The sequence below is a fragment of the Pseudorasbora parva genome, chromosome 10 (genome assembly GCF_024679245.1).
Source record: "Pseudorasbora parva isolate DD20220531a chromosome 10, ASM2467924v1, whole genome shotgun sequence".
NCBI classification, from domain to species: domain Eukaryota; kingdom Metazoa; phylum Chordata; class Actinopteri; order Cypriniformes; family Gobionidae; genus Pseudorasbora; species Pseudorasbora parva.
This window is the reverse complement of record NC_090181.1, coordinates 37,121,251-37,142,249: the sequence shown is the minus strand read 5'-3', so window position 1 is coordinate 37,142,249 and position 20,999 is coordinate 37,121,251. Positions and strand designations below refer to the sequence as shown.

Here is a 20,999-nt window from a genome sequence, read left to right as displayed (position 1 = left end):
ACCTCATAGTTAAAACACAAGAGTCGCTCTGCCCAACGCGCTATCCTCATTCCAGCGCGGTCTGTACCTTTAGAGGAGAGAAGCACTGTCAAGGCCTGATGATCTGTACGTAGAATAAATTTTTGACCCCAGAGGTAAGTTCTCCATTTTTCAACAGCCCAGACACATGCTAAAGCTTCCTTTTCAATCGTTGAATATTTTCGTTCAGAAGTAGACAAGGTTCTTGAAGCAAACGCAACAATACGCTCTGTGTTGTTTTCATGGATTTGAGAGAATACAGCACCTAGTCCATAATCTAATGCATCTGTTGAAACGACAGTGGGCAAGTTAGGGTCAAACAATGCTAAAGCAGGGCTTTGAAGCAATAACTCCTTTACAGTACTGAAACTCTTCTGAGCTTCATCTGACCAACTGAACTCTGAACCTTGTCTAATGCAAGCACGCAATGGTTCTACTACTGTGGCAAAATTTGGAATGAACTTATTGTACCATGACAATCCAAGAAGGGAACGGAGCTGATGTGCATCATTAGGAACAGGAGCATGAAGCATTGCACTAAGATGATCCTCATCTGGGCAAATACCCTGTGCAGATACAGTATGACCAAGAAAGCGCAAACTGCTTTTGTTAAAGTGACACTTTGAATCATTCAACTGTAAGCCTGCATCATGTATACCCTGAATAACCACTTTAAGCATGTGATCATGTTTACTTTTTGTGTGTCCCCAGACAATAACGTCATCCAGATAATTAGCCACATTTGGCAACCCTTGCAGTACAGTTGCTAGAATTTTCTGAAATGGAGACGGAGCTAAGGCAAGGCCATAAGGTACTCGACAGAATCTGAATAACCCTTCATGGGTAATAAATGCAGTCAGATCACGACTTTCTTCATGTAACAAAAACTGGAAGTAAGCATTCTCTGAGTTAATTGTAGAAAGGACAGTTGCTCCACACAGCGTAGACATCATCTCCTCAATATGCGGCAACGGATAACAATCTGCAACAACAGCTTTGTTTGGTTCGCTCAGATCTACACACATACGAATGCCACCCGTCTTCTTCTGAACAACTACAATTGGAGAAATCCACTGCGAAGCATCCACTCGTTCAATAACACCCAGGTCAAGAAGACGTTGCAGTTCATCACTAACAGCATTTCGAACAGACAATGGTAACCTTCTGAGTTTCTGACGAACAGGTTTCACATCTGGAGAAATTTTTACCTTATGCACAAAGCCTTTTGCACATCCTAGCTTGCCAACAGGCACAGAGGCAGAAAGTCGCATTACAGGGACTGAAGACTGAACAGGTCCTGGAAGAATAGAAGAACCTTCAAACTTAAGATGCAATCCATTTATCAAATCCATTCCAAGAAGAGCTGTGCCACATTCAACAATGAATATTGACGTATTACAGTTCATATCATCTCTAGTAACAGTAACAGGTAGACAGCCAAGCACTGGTATTGGATCTCGTGAATACGTTAACAATTTCACAGCAGGAGGCAGCAAGGCATCTTGCTTGAAGTGTTTGTCATACAAAGATTTTGGCAGAATAGAAACTGAAGATCCAGAATCCACAATCAACTCCACAGGTACAGAAGCTGATGCAGTCATGATAGTAGTAATGCACTTTATCTTATTAGATACTGAATCATGCATGTAAAGAATCTGAAGCTCAGGCAATTCAATCTCATGGACAGAACGTGTTTGCTGTGAACGACACACTCTGGAAAAATGTCCCACCTTTTGACAATTATTGCACTTTACAGAAACTGCAGGGCATCTGGAATCATTTGCAAGATGCCTGGTAGATCCACAGCGGTAACATGCACGAGTCAAGAGAGTAGCAGACGACTTTGAAGGCACAGCCAGATGTTTCAAAGGTGATTGTCTGGTGTAAAGATCAACAGCAGGCACACCAGTCACTTGTATTGCTTGAACAGGTTCTGAATTCAGATTGGAAAAAAGTTTAGCTTGTTCACCAACAGCCTCCATTTGCGTGATAGCCTTGTTAAGAGTCAAATCAGTCTCTAATAGCAGACGTTTTCTAATACGATGACTGTTTACATTCTACACTAATTGATCTTGCAACATATCATTAGATGCAAACTCACATGTGGCTGCTAGGTCCCGAAGAGAAGCAACATACTGCAAAATTGTTTCCCCTGAGGCTTGAATTCGTTTTCTGAATGCATGACGCTCAGCAACAACATTACGTCAAGGAATAAAGTGCAGTTTTAAAGTCTGAATAGCATCCTTCATTGTCTCTCCTTGATTTGGTAAAGTATAGAATAATCTCTGACCTTCTGTTCCTAGGCAATGAAGAAACAAAGCTCGCTTTCTTGCAACTGGCCATTCATCTCCTGATGCATTTATGACAAGTAAATAGTTCTCAAACATCTTTAACCAGGCTTCAAAGGGAATAGACGGCTCACCCGGACATTGTAAGAATGGCGTAGGAAAAGAAGCAACTGCAGACATCTTTCATGTAGGACAGCAAAATCCTCGTCGCCAATTTGTTATGTTTAGCTCCAGGTAAGCATGAGGACAAGAAAGTTCCCAATTCTCAAGTGTTTATTCAGTCCACAAGCAGGACAAACAAAGCAACAGTGCCAGATGGTTACATGATTGACAGCAGGTGCAGCAACTCTTCCATTCTTACTCTACACCTTTTATAGGTAACAACAGGTGAACTATAGCGCCATCTCCTGACAAATACACAAACACAACACAGTTAAACCGTAACACCAGAGAGCGCCGAGATGTTTTCCTCTGAGGTGCTCGCGCATCACAGTTGTGCTGCCGTGGTACACCATATCGGTTTTGCAAAGGTAACAAGGGGCCATTTTATTTGTCCTCTGTTTAAAGTATTCCCATACTTTTGATAACAGTGGTCTGTTTTTGTGATAGAATGCAACTTTCTCCATTCCCTGTATGCCATTACACGAGATGTAAACAAACAGTATGCGTCGACGCATCGTTGCAGCACTAATATATATATATATATATATATATATATATATACACACACACACATACATACACACATTAAATGTAATTTTTACACAGTCATTACAGAATTTTAAATATTTTATATTTTAAAGCATTTAACCCTTTTCTCATATGTTTGTAACATATTGTAATGTTTGCAAAAATGTTATGTTAATGTTACCAATTATAAAATTGTAAATTTCAAAAAACGCATATCTTTATGAACAAACATCACTATTATGAACAAAGCCATTAATATATTCTAAACTAAGACAACAAGGCCATTTAGACTAGCCTAGTGTGTGTGTGTGGGGGGGTGGGGGGGAAGACATGTTCAGAGTTTTATATCTATTATATCCATTTTATATCAAAGTTCAATCTATCATCTAGCGCCGCTTCACCTTCTTCGTTCCTCTGGTTGGTTGAAGCACTATCCATTTGCGTGCAGAGGGAATTTGAAAGACAACCGTTTATCCCACCCCCCGGATTGAGCCCTGCCAATGATGAGTTCCCAGACCCAACTTCTTGATGTTGGTCTGGCTTGTCAGGCTATGTTTTCTATTCTGATTTTGATAAGATTATCAAATTGATATTATAACATTAAAATATAAATGTGTGTTACTTTATTTGTACTAAAGTGTTAAATAGATAAATAGGGAACATTACAAAGTCTAATGAAAAGCAGAAACATGACTAAACTTCACACTAAAGAAGATTTGCATAAACCGTAAACTTGATTAAGCATTTTGTGACTGTTTAAAACTTGTTTTGATTGATTCTATGACGATTCTCATTCACAGTAAATTAAATATGATTGGTTATTATTTTCAACAGAAATGCCTGTAATTGCTACAATACTCAATGCTGTAAAATCATGTACACTCGTGACCCAAATAAAATAACCATATCACTCAAGAATAAGATTAACATTGTCTCTATCATCACTCCCCAGAATAAAATGCTACTATAAAGCCAAGACGAAGTTGATGCACAAACTGTGTTACTATTTGCCAGAAATTGCTGCAAATACAGTGAAAATGGTGAAATGAAAAAAAGTGAATTTTGTGTTGATAGCAGCTGGTTCTGAAATATATCTGTCCTGATAGTGTAACGGAGGCGAGCTAGTGAGAGCTGTGCAGGTAAACTCCCCTCATGTCAAGAGACGTTCATGTCAGTCTCCCATGAGGAAAGACCAAGTTGGAGCACCGCCTAAGTGAATGGTGTGAACCAAAAAAGATTACAACAACAGTTATTCACGAGGTGTCTTTAGTGACTTTGCCTTCAAAAAAGTGTGAAAACGTATTTGCAGCAATGCTTTATTTTGGGATGAATTGAGCTTTTAATTTGAAAAGTTCTTAAAGACATTTAAAAGAGCCTATGGAATGGATCGCTAGACACGCCTCTAGTCGTCATGAAATGTGTGGTATGAATAAACCAGAGTATCTGCAGGTTTCACCAAGTGAAATTTAAGAAATTTAATGACCTTTTTAAGACCATTATGAATTAAATTTGGGACTGTTATGTCTGTGACATATTGTATGTTGTGTATGTTCCTGTGTCTCCTCTCTCACAGGATTGGCTCAAGGTTTAATGAGAGACCGTCAGTGGTTGGACCAGAGATGAGGCTTGGACTATAAATTCCTCCAAGTCTCCCCGGAGGGCGCTCTCACTTTTGGCTCTCGCCTTTTACCTTACCGCACACTCTTTGTTATGTGTCTTTATCTCATTTATGTGAATCTCTCCTTGATTATCATTGCTGATGTGTTCGCTCTGATGTTCAGCTTTAGTGAAAATGCTGTTAAATCAAGTTATATTCTAACAGGGTGCTGTTAAATATCGTGAGAGCTTTATGTCTTGAATTTCTATGTCCTATGTATCTGTTTGTTGAACACCTGTGAAGCTGTAGGGGGTGAGTGCCTTATTTATTTTGTAGGCCACTTGGCCACCACCTTTTTCTCCTGTTTGTTTGGATAGATAGGGAGGTAGGTTATGTTGCTGTATTTTGTTTTCTTTATTTTTGATGCACAGTGGAGTTAGGCATTAATGGGAAGTTAGTGTTGTTTTGTTTATTGTTTTGGCATTTGCTCACCCCTGATCATTTGCTTCCGTTATTTCGTTTATTTACTTTATGTTCTGTTGGTGTTTTTAAATGGCTGCCTCACAAAAGACTTGATACAAAAAAAACCTAAAGAAAATGAGTGAATAAAATGAGTACTTGAACAGCCATTTTGTGTTGTGTCATTTATGTTGCGGTCCTGCCCTAGACCTGGGCCGTAACATAAATTGGGGGCTCGTCCAACCGGTTGGCCGTGGCGGATGGTCTAAGTTGAGGGATTTGTTTGTGTGCATGTATCTAAACTGGGCGTCCATCCGTCGCGGATAACAGTTTGGGGACTTGTTTGGTGCATGCAGGTAAATGGAGGATTTTAAAAGTTGTATTTTGGAAGATATTGTGGTATACCTAAATGAACAGAAGGTTTTGTCTGTACCGGAAGCTGCGGTTTTGGCAGACGAATTTGTGCTCACGCACAAAACTGTTTTTACCCCGTCTGTGTATAGAGAAAAAGAGTTCACCTGTTGAATTTTCTGTGCAAAATAGCACGAAAGATTTTAATAAAGATAAGGGAAACCGAGAGTATAGAGAAGTCATTTCGAATGTGTCTCATGAAGGAGAAAGACGCGTGTGTTTTTTCTGCCGGGAGCCAGGACATTTAATTGGAGATTGTAAGCACTGGAATCGGGGTAAATTTCCGGAGAAACCAAAAGGAGTTGCTTTGGTCCAGACTGCTTCTATGCCTTCTTAAATTTCTAGTTTGCATACTGACCTATACTGTCCATTTATTGCGAACGGTTCTGTATCTCTTTCAGACACGCAGGGAGGTTTGAAGCCTATTACTATCTTAAGAGATACCGGGTCCGTTCAGTCCTTCATCTTGGAAAGTGCGCTAGAATTTTCTGAACAATCATACTGCGGCTCGAGTGTGTTAATCCGTGGCATCGAGCTTGGCTGTGTTAAAGTGTCTTTACATGCAGTTTATCTCCAGTCTGATTTGTTCACATGTTTCACAAAGTTGGGGGTACGCTCCCAGCTTCCTGTTGAAGGAGTCGATCTGATTTTGGGTAACGATATCGCTGGTGGTAAAGTGTTTCCTCAGCCAATCGTAGTGGATACCCCAGATGTTACTGAGTTACGCGAACCGATTGATGTGGGTCGACAATTTCCGTCTGTTTTTCCTGCCTGTGCGGTGACACGCGCTCAGACTAGAAAATTTGATGATGTTCTAGATGTGTCTGAAACATTCATGACTGATGGAAATGAGGGTGTGCAGGATGTTTTTTCTAATGTCCGTGTTCCTGATCAAGCTGTTGCAGTCCGACTTGAGTCTCTGTTGGGAACAGGGAGGGAGCAGCTGGCTGCTGCACAAAAAGCTGACCCGTCATTGGATAAGTGTGTTGCCATGGCGGTACAGAAGGATGATGATATTGCTCTAATTGAAAAGTTTCCGTGTCTTTTCTCTGAGGTGCCCAGTGAAACCACAGTGTTGGAGCATGACATTGATGTGGGTGGTTGTTCTCCCATCAAACAGAATTCTTACTGTGTAAATCCATCTAAAGAAGTTTTTGTTTGTATTACAAATGTATTTATTTGTAATTTTAAGGGTGGGGGTGTTATGTCTGTGACATATTGTATGTTGTGTATGTTCCTGTGTCTCCTCTCTCACAGGATTGGCTCAAGGTTTAATGAGAGACCGTCAGTGGTTGGACCAGAGATGAGGCTTGGACTATAAATTCCTCCAAGTCTCCCCGGAGGGCGCTCTCACTTTTGGCTCTCGCCTTTTACCTTACCGCACACTCTTTGTTATGTGTCTTTATCTCATTTATGTGAATCTCTCCTTGATTATCATTGCTGATGTGTTCGCTCTGATGTTCAGCTTTAGTGAAAATGCTGTTAAATCAAGTTATATTCTAACAGGGTGCTGTTAAATATCGTGAGAGCTTTATGTCTTGAATTTCTATGTCCTATGTATCTGTTTGTTGAACACCTGTGAAGCTGTAGGGGGTGAGTGCCTTATTTATTTTGTAGGCCACTTGGCCACCACCTTTTTCTCCTGTTTGTTTGGATAGATAGGGAGGTAGGTTATGTTGCTGTATTTTGTTTTCTTTATTTTTGATGCACAGTGGAGTTAGGCATTAATGGGAAGTTAGTGTTGTTTTGTTTATTGTTTTGGCATTTGCTCACCCCTGATCATTTGCTTCCGTTATTTCGTTTATTTACTTTATGTTCTGTTGGTGTTTTTAAATGGCTGCCTCACAAAAGACTTGATACAAAAAAAACCTAAAGAAAATGAGTGAATAAAATGAGTACTTGAACAGCCATTTTGTGTTGTGTCATTTATGTTGCGGTCCTGCCCTAGACCTGGGCCGTAACAGGACCTATATCGCACAATAAAAAAAACATGCACAGGAAATGCAGAATCATTAAATTAGGCTACTTGCAAAGCGAATTAATTTATTTAAATTTAACAAAGTATTAGTAATGTTATTATAAACAGCTCAATCCCACCGGGATTAGCACATACACGTTACATTTTCATTTTTTTAATCAAAATTATTTATTTTATTTTGTGGTAGTCACTTCCATTTTTATTTTGTTCATAATTAGGATGCCACATTAACCATAACAATAATCACACATGGCAAACAAAATGCATGAACAAAAAAATAAGGCTGGTCCAGTGGTGTGCTATCTATCTTTAATAACACGATCTCTTAGGGTGGGAAATATGACTAAAATCTTACAAGTAAACCACAGCAATAAGCAATTGCTTAATATAAGTAAAAAGTTTTCAAGTAATTAAGTAATCAAGTAAACTGATCAGTAATAAAATATATACTTATAAACAAATGACAATAGGCTATTGTCAGAATAGGACAAATTAATACAACATAAAGATACATAACAGTGCTTTAAGTGCCGTTTTCCCTGTTTGTGTTGTTGTTAAAGTATATTAGTTTGCTTTCACTTTGAGAACTTAATTAATGTGCAGATCCAGTACTTACTGACACGTCCCAAACTTTTTTACTCAAGTCAGGATATAGACATATGCATACTGGCCCTCATTTATCAATCTTGCGTAGAAACGGGTGTATATGTTGGCGTAAGTTTATGCTTACACTCCTCTCACCGCCTGATTTATGAAACTGTGCGCACCTCTGCAATTCAGGTGTACGCAATACCTGCCCTTGATAAATGCGGCGGCTGAAAACGATCGTCATTAGAATGACACGCCCAGTCTCTGCCTCTCCCACGCCCTCATTTTACGCCATGGACAAACAGAAGACAGCAAAGAAACGAAACTTCTCCGACGTGGAGATCGGGCGCGCTCAATCATCTCACTAGTCCACTAGTCAGGGCACTGATTAGGACATAAGTCAACGGGCTGACTCCCTGATCAGTGCTCTGACTACTGAACTATTGAGATGATTGAGACGCGCCCATCGAGACCATCACCAGGGAAGTGGAAAAAAACCTGAAATTGTTTTATTTGGGAGTTTAAAGAGTGGGATTAAAGGTGCTCACAAAAACAAAATATGGATCCAAATTACGAGTAGCTACTGTTAGTGTGGGGGTTGAGAAGCGCACTCCAGCAGTTTAAATAGCTGTTTGGATGACAAATTACCATCACAATGCATTATTTTACAACACGTTTTGAAACAATTAGCATTTAATTTCGTATCGCGGCACATGTATTGGGGTGTACAATAGTGATGATGTTGTGATGTGGAGTAAGATTCATTCACATTAATAATTACATGACAATTTGTAAGATTCTTATTATTATTATTATGATTATTATTCTTAATGACGCTTGTTATTTAGAAGAAGAATGCCGTTTTTATTGATTTTATTATTATTTAAAAGAGGAAGGCCATTTTTATTATTTTGTCAGTCTGAATTATTTTAGTCCCAGTCCGTGCGCAGCTGCTGTGCCAGGCGCGGGCCTAAAACGTAAGATAAAGCGCACAGGCTCGCGACTGGAGGAATACATATGCCTACAGATCAAACGCTTTGGTAAAGTCACACAAATTAAACATTGACGTTCATGTTGCACAAAAATAAACACTAAATGTTGTTGTTGTGGTTTTTAACAGTGGGTCATAATATAGCATATCTTGTCAGTGCGTTTTGTGGTGTTAGGAATTGCTTTTCTGCGCATTTTCCCACTAACTCAAACGTGCGTACACCACCTCCTGAGCTGGCGTAGGATTTGAGCGTGCCGTACGCCAACGTCCATATTGATAAATCTCAAAGTCACCGTGGGTTTGGGTGTACGCAAGGTGTACGCTGGAAATTTGGTGTACGCACTTTTGATAAATGAGGGCCAATGTGTGTAGTTGGTCATTCAAGAGTAGGCTAATGAGCCTAGAAATAACATCCAATACACTCGCGTGAGCACTGACAGTCAGCAAACACACGCAGTCTGACATTGGAGTTCGGCGTTTACATCACTGCTATTAACTCTTTTTAGTGCAATCGTGTATATTATACATTTATTTGGTCATTATGCAAGATTGTGAGAAAGACTTGCCTTCATTTTCACCATCGCGGAATTGGAAGAATCGTCAGCTGAAGAAAAAAATCTGTATTATGCGTTTATGGGGGTACAAACTGAAAGAGGCTCGTGCCAGTAACACGAAAGCTGATTGGCTGCAATACAAGATCCATACTGGTCTAATTTGTAGTTGTAATACAGTGAAGAATAGTTGGACTAGCAAAAGAAAGAACTACAACACCACATGGAATAAACACACGCACGCTGTGGGAGCAATTGTTGTCGTTCACACAGTTTGGTCCCATTATTCGTTGTATGCCCCGTTTTGGCTGTCGAGTTTCTTCTTTAGACTCTTTGATACTGCTAGCTTAAATGTTATCATCACTGAGTCTGAATGCAACGTAAGTGTACCTCCAGCATGCAAACAATTAAACAATGCAGTTTAGTACATGAGGATGCCAAGGAATAATTCTGAGTGTAACAGTAGGCTATGTCAAATAATTACAACAAATTATGCATAATTTTGTAACAAGCTAATTAAAATACACATGTATTATTCACAATATGGAAAGAGGAAATAAAATAATTTGTTTTGAGCATGACTCAAACATGCCATTATTGGGCTTATTCAAGTCCACTTAGTTTTTTTAGTTATTTTTATCCATTCTACTTATCCCACATATGTGTGTCTTAGCACGGGGGTCTGTGCTGCAAGTTGGTGAATGAAGATACAGGTTACATGTCACTACTGCTTTATTAGTTTATCCAACTTTTAACAGAGTAACATCTCACTACCAGTTACAAAAGACACTAACAGTATGTCAGGAAATTCTAGTTGTATTTTTCATAAATTTATTTCTTATATTTATTTCTTATATTATCGACTATAATTATTGACTATATTCTTGCCCACGGTCTATTTAAAAAAAAAAATTGGCCCATGACCAAATATACTTGCTGATCCCTAGTCGCTAGAAATGTTTCAAAATCCACACACTGTGCTGCAATTTACAAATATGCAAGAAGAGATCCACCAATGCAGAGTAAGCCATCAACAAATGGATTCACAAATCGCTTCCACAAAACGTCATCCTCAATAAAACTCTCTGCCGTGACGACTCCGATCTTTCAAATATTCCTATTCATAATTGTTTTCCAGACAAGTCATCCTCAATAAGCCAGTCTCTGGCGTGATGACTCAGATTTTTCGAAAATTCATATTTAATAATTGTTTACGAGATACGTCATCCTAAATAAACCCGTCTCTGGCGCGATGACTCCGATCCTTTAAATATTCATATTTTTGTGTAATTGATGCGTCATCCTCAATAAACCTGTCTCTTGCATGATCTCCAACTTTCAAATATTCCGATCTAATATGATTTTTGACCTGTAAGGTTGCCAGAATAATAATCATACACTGTTTGTTAATAGGCCAGATGAGAACTGAGCCTGATTTCTCACAAGGTTTGTTTTTCTCCATCATGCTCTGGAGTTTTGGTTCCTTGCCACTGTTGCCTTTGGCTTGGCTTGCTCAGTTGGGGACACTAAAATTGCGATTAAGTTTTCAACTAAATATCCAAACAAAATTAATTTCTAAATTAACTGTATCAACTGATCAGGGGGCTCATTTATAAAACTTTGCCTAGATTTCATCCTAAAAGTGTATGTACGTACAAAAGCTAGATTTTGCGTACACACAAAAAAAAAAAAATTAGAAGCTGCGCAAAAATCCCTTTATAAAAATCACAGCCAGCAGCAGATTGTGCATATGTGCTTCTTCACCATGTCTCCTTCCTGAAATAACCATATATAGAGCTTACATGGCCTGTTTTACTATGCATGAGCTCATCTGCATATCATTTGTATGCATATTACCATCCACGTGACACCCTGTTTAACACTGTCAAAGGTAAAAGACATTGAAAAATATTAGACACTGACTATAAATCCTATTTGTGCCTTACACATTACATTGCTGAATATCATTCAATATCCTTTTTATGTTTTAGAATAAATATATCAAAATATCCATAAAAACAAATAAATTGTCTAATTTTAGGCTAATTAAAAAAAAATGTTAATTTCGTTCATTTTAAACACTTTAAATCAAATAAAATTCATGCAGTTTTTTTGATAATGTCCATAGATGAAAACTCATTCACTCATTATTCTGCCATTGCTGTAATCCTCCAACAGTGCCAGCAGTACCATCATGAAGCATTACAAACCCGGGTCACCGGAGGATTTATGTTTATTAACAAATAAACTGATTGTTAACACCTCAACAAAACCCCAGAGGATTAATTTGTGGGGGGAAATTGAAGACGAAAATTTTATAGTGAACACATGCTTCATGACGGTTTTGTAATGAACACCGTAATAGTTAGGACTAATGATGAGTAGCGATTGTGCTTCATGATTGTATTTGCAGACTTTGACATTTTATGATATATGTAGCCTACATTAAGGAAAATATTTCGTTTTTACACTGTGTTGTGCAGGGTAATTTCATGCTATTCTGTATCACATGTAGTCACTCCAACTCCTCCTGCTCGTTGTAGACAATGTGACTAAGTCAGCGATATATTATTTTAATACATTTTGAATTACGTTTGGATTTTACTAGATGCATATAGCCAATCAGCACAGATAACACTGTTGGATTTAATCTTCATGACAATGGGGATATAATGTATGAAATGGAGTGAAAATGAAATGTCATTATTTAATTCTTATAATTGTTCTTTTCACATTTATTTTCTACAATCTAACTTCAGTTCACAATTTCACCATCTGTGTCGCCAATTCCCTTTGTCTCCAGAATGTGCGTACGCACAGCTCAAAGTTTGCTTAAAGGACCGCACATTCTCCCGTCAAGTTTGTTTTTTTATAGATCTCAACCTTTGCGTGGGAACTGGCATTTGTACGTTTCCAGCCGTTTTGTGCGTACGCACGCTTTATAAATGAGACCCCTGATCTGCTGATATCACTGATCTGCCCACATTGTCGCTATATGATAAATTAAAATGAGCGATTATACAGCTGATCATTGTTTTATCTTAGGTCCATTAAAAAAGTTCATTGATTTTTTAAACAGTAACTAAGACATGAACATTACTTAAAATAATTAATTCTATTCATTAATTCTAATTCTAATTAATTATTTCTTAAGTATTGTTCATTGTCAGTTTGGTAATAATGAATTAACATGTTAACTAATGAAGTCGTATGTCTTAAAGTTTTACTGAACAACAAAAAAACAATTCTGATCATTAGGGCATGTTGTAGTCCTGACTAAAACATAAAATGTTTAAGTTTGAAAATAAATAGCCTATTAAGTCTTCAAGTATTAAGTGCTGTGATGAACAACACTGAGATTACAAAAAACAAATGGCTGTTTTAAAAACGTAACTAGCGCTGTTACTTTTGTTTGCGGGGTTTCCAGGGTAACTGCTGCATTCATCAATGCCCTCTGCTGTCATTGAGCGGCACATCATTCAGCGTGTCTCCTTCACTCGTTCATGTGCTTCTCATTTACATCTGAGCGTGTGTCCCTTTGACGCAGAATATAGCGGTGTTGAACATTTATATGGTTGATGGGCAAAATTAATAGACCTAATTAATTTTATTTGTATATTTAGTTGAATAATTCATTCCATCATGCCCTAGTGGAGTTTTGGTTCCTTGCCCTTGTCGCCTTTGGGCTTGGCTTGCTCAGTTGGGGACACTAATATTATGATCTAAATTATTCAACTAAATATACAAATAGAATTAATTAGGTCTTATAACGATCAAATTTTGTTGCAATATTGTCAATCAATCAACTTTATTTTTATATCGCTTTTACAATCACGATTGTGTCAAAGCAGCTTCACAGTGTCAAACAGTATAATATTGCAACAAAATTAGACTTGGCTGTATAGTCGTTCTGGAGAAAACAGTGATCAGTTATCAGCTTATTTTAATTTATCCTATAACGACAATGTTGGCAGATCTGTATTATAGTTTATAGAATTAACTAAAACCTAATTCATACATTTTTTGTATAATTAGTTGAATAACTTCTATCATAATTTTACTGTCCCCAACTGAGCAAGCCAAGCCCAAAGGCGACAGTGGCAAGGAACCAAAACTCCACTAGGGCATGATGGAGAACAATAAACTTTGGAAGAATCCAGGCTCGGTCGGGGTGCCAGTTTTCCTCTGGCCTATTATCAAACAGTGTATGGTTATTATTCTGGCAACCTTACAGGTCAGAAATCATATTAGATCGGAATATTCAAAATTTCTGGGTATCACACAAGAGACGGGTTTATTTAGGATGGCGTGCGATTACACTAGAGTAATTGACGTGCTGTTAAAGGCTGGAACATTAAAGGTTGGATGTTTTATCACACAGTAAAATGCCCCATCCTTCACCCCAAAATCATCTGTGGATGAGAATCCGAAACAAGGACTGGTGGGATTTTGTGCTGCTCCACATCACAGGAACTGAGTGAATAATTTAAGAATGACGGGACACTCCTTTATATATGACACTGTGGTGAGGTGGATGAGCGAGAGACGTGGGAGGAGCAAGTGAGACCAGGGTGTGATTGCGAAAGAGCATCACCTCCTACGAGGCTCTCTCATGAGGGAGCTCGGAGGCATATAAGGACGAGTGACACCAGAGAACGACGAGAGAGGACCAGGCCTGGATTTTATGTTGTGCTTTATTCAACAGGAAGAACAGCTTGTTCCACACATCATACGTCATTAAACTAAGTCACTGCATATGTGCAGTCCTTTCAGTCTCGGTTTTCAATCCGATCAAGTGTTTACATGTTGTCACATTTGGATTAGAATAGAAATAATCCACCACTTTCAATTGGATCGATTAAGGGTAAGATTAATCGATTAAGTCGTAATGTCACAAGATTCTACAAGTCAGCTAATTTGACGATGCAGAAAGATCGACCGGTGTATGCAAAATGAGTAACGTTAAGGTTAGAGGGCAAACGTGGAGCAACGAGGGGGTAAGTGCCTCATCAATATTTGGTTTGATGAGCATGTTTCAAAATGCCAGAAACAACACACAAAAAGCATACCTCGTTCCTCTCATCAAAGGACCCATGTTGCCCATTAGTCGGTACAGATGACGGAACTGCCAACTCATTTGCAGCAGAGCTTAGTTTCTGCATACAATGGAGGAAATCCTAGTGCTGTTTTGAATGTTTTGAACATTTTATGAGCTCTTCATGAGTTCTCAGCTGGTAAAAAATAATGCCATATGTACATAAAATGCCATAAAATTATTTGAATGTTTGGTAAGCAAGCTTCTACGTCATATAAACCGACCAATCAGGTTGTGACCGTCTCCCTACGCCTTTGGTTCGGTAACTCTAGGTTCGCTGTTAAAAATGTCAGTGTGAACGCCAAGCGGACCAGGACTATGTTTTTTGGTCCGGACCAAACAAACTAAACTAACCAAACTACAAGTGTGAACTAAGATGCTTACATTAGGGCTTTTCAGTCCGAAGAGTAGTCATTCTGATTACTATGGGATTATTTGGTTACATATAAATGTAGCAATTGAGGGCCACAGTTGAGAACCCCTGAATCACAAATTAGGGCTACAATATTTAGACAATAATTATTTTTGTCATATATCAGTAGCACGATAAACAACACAGTTATTCAATTCGGGAATATGTATATCCCTTGTGTTAAGTTGCGGGTCAATTTGACCCGTTTCGATTTTCAAGTTGTTGGAAATACTGGTTAACCTATGTTTTTTTTTCTAGATATTTTGTGACTCTCATTTACCATTTATTTATCAACATATGGTTATTTTTCATTATTATTATTATTATTACTACTACCGTATGAAGCAAAAAAAAAATTTTCTTATTTCAATATAGAAAAATATTCTGTCAGCCACAGATGGTAAAAATTACCTATCATTTATTTGTTCAAGCTACCTGATATAATATTAAACCTTTATTTTTTTCTTGATATTTTGTGACTCATTTATCATCATGAACATGCATGCCAAGTTTCAACACGCTGGTGTTTTCTGACATATGCAAACAAAGCTACTATTACGTTTGTGATGTTCGTGGGTCAATTTGACTCTCATAGGCAGCTATTCAAAAGCAACTGTACAGATACAAAATAAAAACATTTATTTTATGTATGTCAGGGCATCAACTGCAGTTCTAAAGTGTAAGTGTATCTAAAAGTGCTGTAACCCTAACCAAACACACTTCAAAAAGCATGGTGTTCAGAATTAATGGCAAATTACTAGGGCTGTCCCCGACTAAGGATTTACACATTCGAATCAGAATTTTCGAATCTCTCTATGGTCGACCAAAAGTCGAATTATCTATGTGTGTGTAAAGCATAGACTGGAAAAAAAAAAAAAAACGGAATAAAGGGTTGGGAAAGGCAGGACACTAGTCAGTAGGAGGCTAAGACTATTTTTATTTTACTTTACACACAGCCACCACTTTTAATAAAGTGATCAAAACTAGGCTACACTACATTAGTAAATTAACCGTTCTCTCATAACATTTAAAAGCCGCGGTCGAAACACAGAACATCACACAAATATATAAAAGAACATTTTGACAAATAAACCTAAAAAAATACCTGCCTAGAGAGGAAAAGAACACAGTGCGTTTATATGCATGTTCTTAAGCCGATTGTGCCTAAAGGGGGTCTCACACCGGACTGAAGCTCAGCGCCGTGTCTCAGGTAACGTTATCTCACACCAGGCAGATGTGAACATTATATACGCGCAAGCTCAATTTTACATAGACTTCTGACAGAAGAGCTGCACGATGAGTGTATCTTGTAGCACAGGGTGAAATCAGCACGTACATTCACGATTTGAGGGAAATGTACATTTAATCGCTGCGGACAGGCGTCGAATGCCGCCGTCGGTGTATGTGTTTGAATTTTAAAGGCGCGGCGCGTCCGGTGCGAAGCTCAGTGCCCTTAAAGGGGCAATCACTCAGCCCCACGACACGTCTTTATAACACTAATATTGAGCACCCCCATATTGCCAAAATGGTATGACTATGATCCTCATTTCATAACACCCGCGAAGATTCGACCATGAGATCAGTGGTCGAATCCGGTCCTGCATATCGATGCACCGAATCTTCGACTATAAGGGGTCAACCCTACAAATTACAAATTAAAATCTTTGACAGACAAGCTCTCATTTATATATTCAAGATATCTGAAATACCTAGCTTTTAACCAAACATTTTATGTAGGATTTTCAAAGGCAGCTTCACAGAACCAAAATATAAATAAAAAACATTTATTTGATGTATGTTTTTGTTATGTTTTGTTTCTCACTCCTCTGTGAGTGAATAATGAGCTTTCCCACACTGCAGCTTTGGTTGAGTTAGTGCAAGCAAATGATCTGGAGTCAGATCCACAGAAAATGAAGGAGTGAACACAGATTTTAGGAAAAAATTGAAGAGATGTGAGGTGTGCCGATCTAAGCGTGACAGCAAAACCAGCACCATGTGTGTGAAGTGCAAGAAATTCATATGCAGAAAGCACACTTGCTGTGTGCTCATCATGTTAGAAGTAAATACTTGACTTTGTGAAATGAGTTTACAAAACAGCCAACTTAGGAAAAGTAAATATTTTCATTATACAGCTAAATTTAAGTGTTCAATTATGATGTTTAAAAAAAAAAAAAAAAAAAAGTTAAAAAATGTGCATGTCAGCATACTATTTATTTTCAAATTTGTCAAAACAAAACATTTTTAAAAAATGGTTAAAAAAAGCATTTTTATTAAATCATATCTTCAAATATATATTTTTTGGAATATTTGACAAATGTTGATATTAAAAGTTTAAAGTTTGTACCTAAATCTTTGTTGTTTTTCATAGTGTGATTTTTGAGGAATTGTATTGAATCCAGTTAGGGTCATTTTGACAAGCTCCATAAAGGGTGTATACAGAAATCGAACAGTGCACAAGGGATATACAGAAAGCAAGAAAAGAATGTTGAAGCAGTCAATGAGTTTATCACAAGCTCACAGAGTTCAGTGCTCTTACAAGAACACTTATAGTTACAATAAGTGAAGCTGTCTACACTGCAAAATGAATCACATATGCATCATATCTGAAATTTGTTGTTAAGTTGTAGAGAATCTGCAGAACTTTGTCAAGTGTACAAAATAAACAAAACTTCAGTGTTTGCAGCAGACTTCTTTTTTACTGTTGACTAATATACAGTAAATGCCACTGCATTTAGAGCTCATGGATACTCGCCCGTGGAATGCGCCACTATGTTATAATGACAGTTGATCGACTAATTTCAATTAACCCTGTTAATTTCCGACCCTTGCTAGAATGTTTCCATTTCTAGATAGACAGATAGATATAAATCAAGTCAACTTAAGTGTCTATCCATTTTCAAAAGTGATCCATTATGACAAGCAGTTTTAACAACAAGACACCCACCTGCTACAAGATCACCGAAACCAATAGTTGTCAAAGTGACAAAAGAAAAATACAAGCCCTCGATATAGGTCCAGCCTTCTTGAGACATGAATACAAATGGAGGGATCACCAAATGGACCAGCACACCCCATAACAGAAAGACAGCTGTGCAGGTGAACTGTGTTTTCCGCTTTGAGAAGCCAAAAAAAGAAAAAGGAAAAAAAAAAGAACAACCTTTTAACATAAAAATAGATTTTCAAAATGCAGTTAGATGTTCTTAGAGCTAATATTATAGGGTTATTCATTTTTAAATTCAATGGCTGTGTGTGGTTGTTCCTTACCAATGTTACTCCTTTCTTAGTAAGATATTGCCCAAGGTGTTTAGCTCTTCCACCAAAAAACTTTCCAAGTTCACTGATCCAGGTAAAACACAGCGGCACTCCAAAAAGTCCATACAATATACAGAAAATCCTCCCTGTAGGCGTTTTGGGCGCAATATTTCCGTAACCTGTGGAAATAAAAACATTTTTGTGAAAACTGATTGCACTTTATAATAAATACCACTTATCTTCGATGTTCCATTTACAGTTTGAACACTATTTAGAAGTATTTATCTTAAATATTAAGCTAACAAACAAAAACAATGCTATGAAGGGATATGCCTGAATGGCTCTGAATTATGGAAAATAATGATAACTTCTTATAAAATTATGTTTGTGTCAATGATGGTAGAATATAATATTAAAGGTGCCCTAGAATGAAAAATTGAATTAACCTTGCCATAGTGAAATAATAAAAGTTCAGTACATGGACATCACATACTGTGAGTTTCAAACACCATTGCCTCCTACTTCTTATGTAAATCTCATGTATGAAAAACACCACAGAAAAATAAGTGGTTCTCAACATAACACCAACTGTAACGCAATCGCTGGGGATCATTAATATGTACGCCCCCAACATGTCAATTTTCACATTCCCATGATCGATCGTCGTTTAAATTAACGATCAATTAATCGATTAATCGTTAGGCATAATACTAAAAAACTGCGGGGCGGCAGTGGCTCAGTGGTTCATGTAGGTTGTCTACAAACCAGAAGGTTGGTGGTTCAATCCCCGGTTCCACCTGACCAAGTGTCGAAGTGTCCATGAGCAAGACACCTAACCCCAGTTGCTCACGACGAGCTGGATGGCGCCTTACATGGCTGACATCGCCATCGGTGTATGAATGGGTGAATGTGAGGCAAAAGTGTAAAGCGCTTTGGATAAAAGCGCTATATAAATGCAGTCCATTTAAATATGCGTCTACAGCAGTGGCTTGTAGCCGACTGCATGACAGGATGTGCAAATGCTGCTCAAAACGCCATGTTCGAATGAGAAGGATTTTTTTCTAAACAAAGAGCTATGGGATTGTAAAACTAGTCGATGTTATTTATACTTTAATTAAATGACTTATTTAATAACCAAATATAACCTGTAGGCCTAATACAACACGAACGCCGCCTCAGATCTGATTATTCAGAATGTGTGGACGCTCTTCCAAGAACAACGCACTGAAACGTCACCTAAACCCAATTAATTCAAACGATTTATTAAAATATTGTTTTCATTAATGTTATGTAACGTGACAGTCCCAATCATAGTTATTATTAGTCGCGCGTTGCTGTTTGAACTGCGCGAGCTGAAGCAGATGCGCTGAATCAACACTGGTAAGTTACACTGAAGCTTTGCTAGTGCGTTATTTAACTCAACAAAAAGCTTCCTATATGAAATTAATCAGATTTATATAAAGTTAACAAAGTATTACAAATTATATATCTTCACAAAATGATGCAAATGCACAAGTGAACTTGAATTGAGTTGCTAATATTCATATTCAGAATGGGAGACGCGCTCTTCCTGGAACAAAGCTCTGAACACGGCACCTAAACCCAATGACTTTACAACCATTTATTAAAATAGTGTTCTCATTTCTGTTATATAATATGACAGTCCCAATCATCGTTATTATGCATTGCTCTGTATGCGCCGAAGCACTGAATGAAAACCGGTAGCCATCACTGACTGAAGCCATTTGCTAGAGCGTTTTATTTCGCTAAAAGAAACGCATCCTATATGATTGATCACATATATAACGTTACAAAATAAATGTAATATTACAAATTACTTCTGCACAATCTGATGTGAATGCACAGGTGAACTTTAACCAAGTTACATGCGCGAGTCAGAGTGCGTGACCGAGAACCATGTTGTGCACGTGCTCTTCCTGGATCAACGCAATGAAACACATGGCAAATAAACCCAAATACTTAACAATCACAATGTTTTATTACAATAGTGTTCTCATTAATGCTGTGTAATATGACAGTCCCACTCATAGTCATTATTAGCTGTGCATTGCTGTTGGAGCTAAATGCTGAAGCTGATCACCGCCACGCTACTACTACCGCTCACCTCTAACGTTAATTATTAACCAAATGCATCCTTATGAGATAAATCAGCTATAGATAGGCCTGCACAAATTAAACATAATATTACAAAATTTCCACAAAACAAAAGGCTGCGAATGCATATGCAAACTTGCAGTCATGATGAAGGTGTGACTCCAGCTGTAAAATGGTCCCAAATAGAACTGGGGCACGCTCGCATCATTTTTCCTCCCGTTTCGCGTTTGAGCCGCACGCACGGGCATGACCCTGCTTAATCGATGATCGATACGTCTTATCGATCAAATGTCTTATCGACAATTAATCGATCATCGATTAATCGTTGACATCCCTAGTCCGAACATTTTCATTGTCAGGCGGAACTGACGGAGCCGAATCATCGGGACTGTAGGTAAACAAGTGTCACGCAAGGATAGCGAAAGCCGCAGCTCTCATGGACACAAATGTCATGTTCCAGGCTGTGCAGTGGACGTGAGGACTTTTTATACTTTCCAGTGTTTTACCTAAACGTGCAATCTGGCAACCATATGCATGCGAGCTCTCTCTCACGC

At 38.1% G+C, this 20,999-nt stretch overlaps 1 protein-coding gene across 1 annotated transcript in view; it reads right to left on the bottom strand.

Annotated features, from left to right (window-relative positions):
* kcnk5a (potassium channel, subfamily K, member 5a) overlaps positions 1-20,999 on the bottom strand; it is a 105,693-nt gene that overhangs the window by 8,497 nt on the left and 76,197 nt on the right. Inside the window, exons 3-4 of the mRNA XM_067454691.1 lie at positions 18,343-18,509; positions 18,023-18,191 (exon numbers count right to left, since the gene is read on the bottom strand). Coding sequence (XP_067310792.1) covers positions 18,023-18,191; positions 18,343-18,509 — 336 coding nt within the window. The remainder of the gene's footprint in view (positions 1-18,022; positions 18,192-18,342; positions 18,510-20,999) is intronic.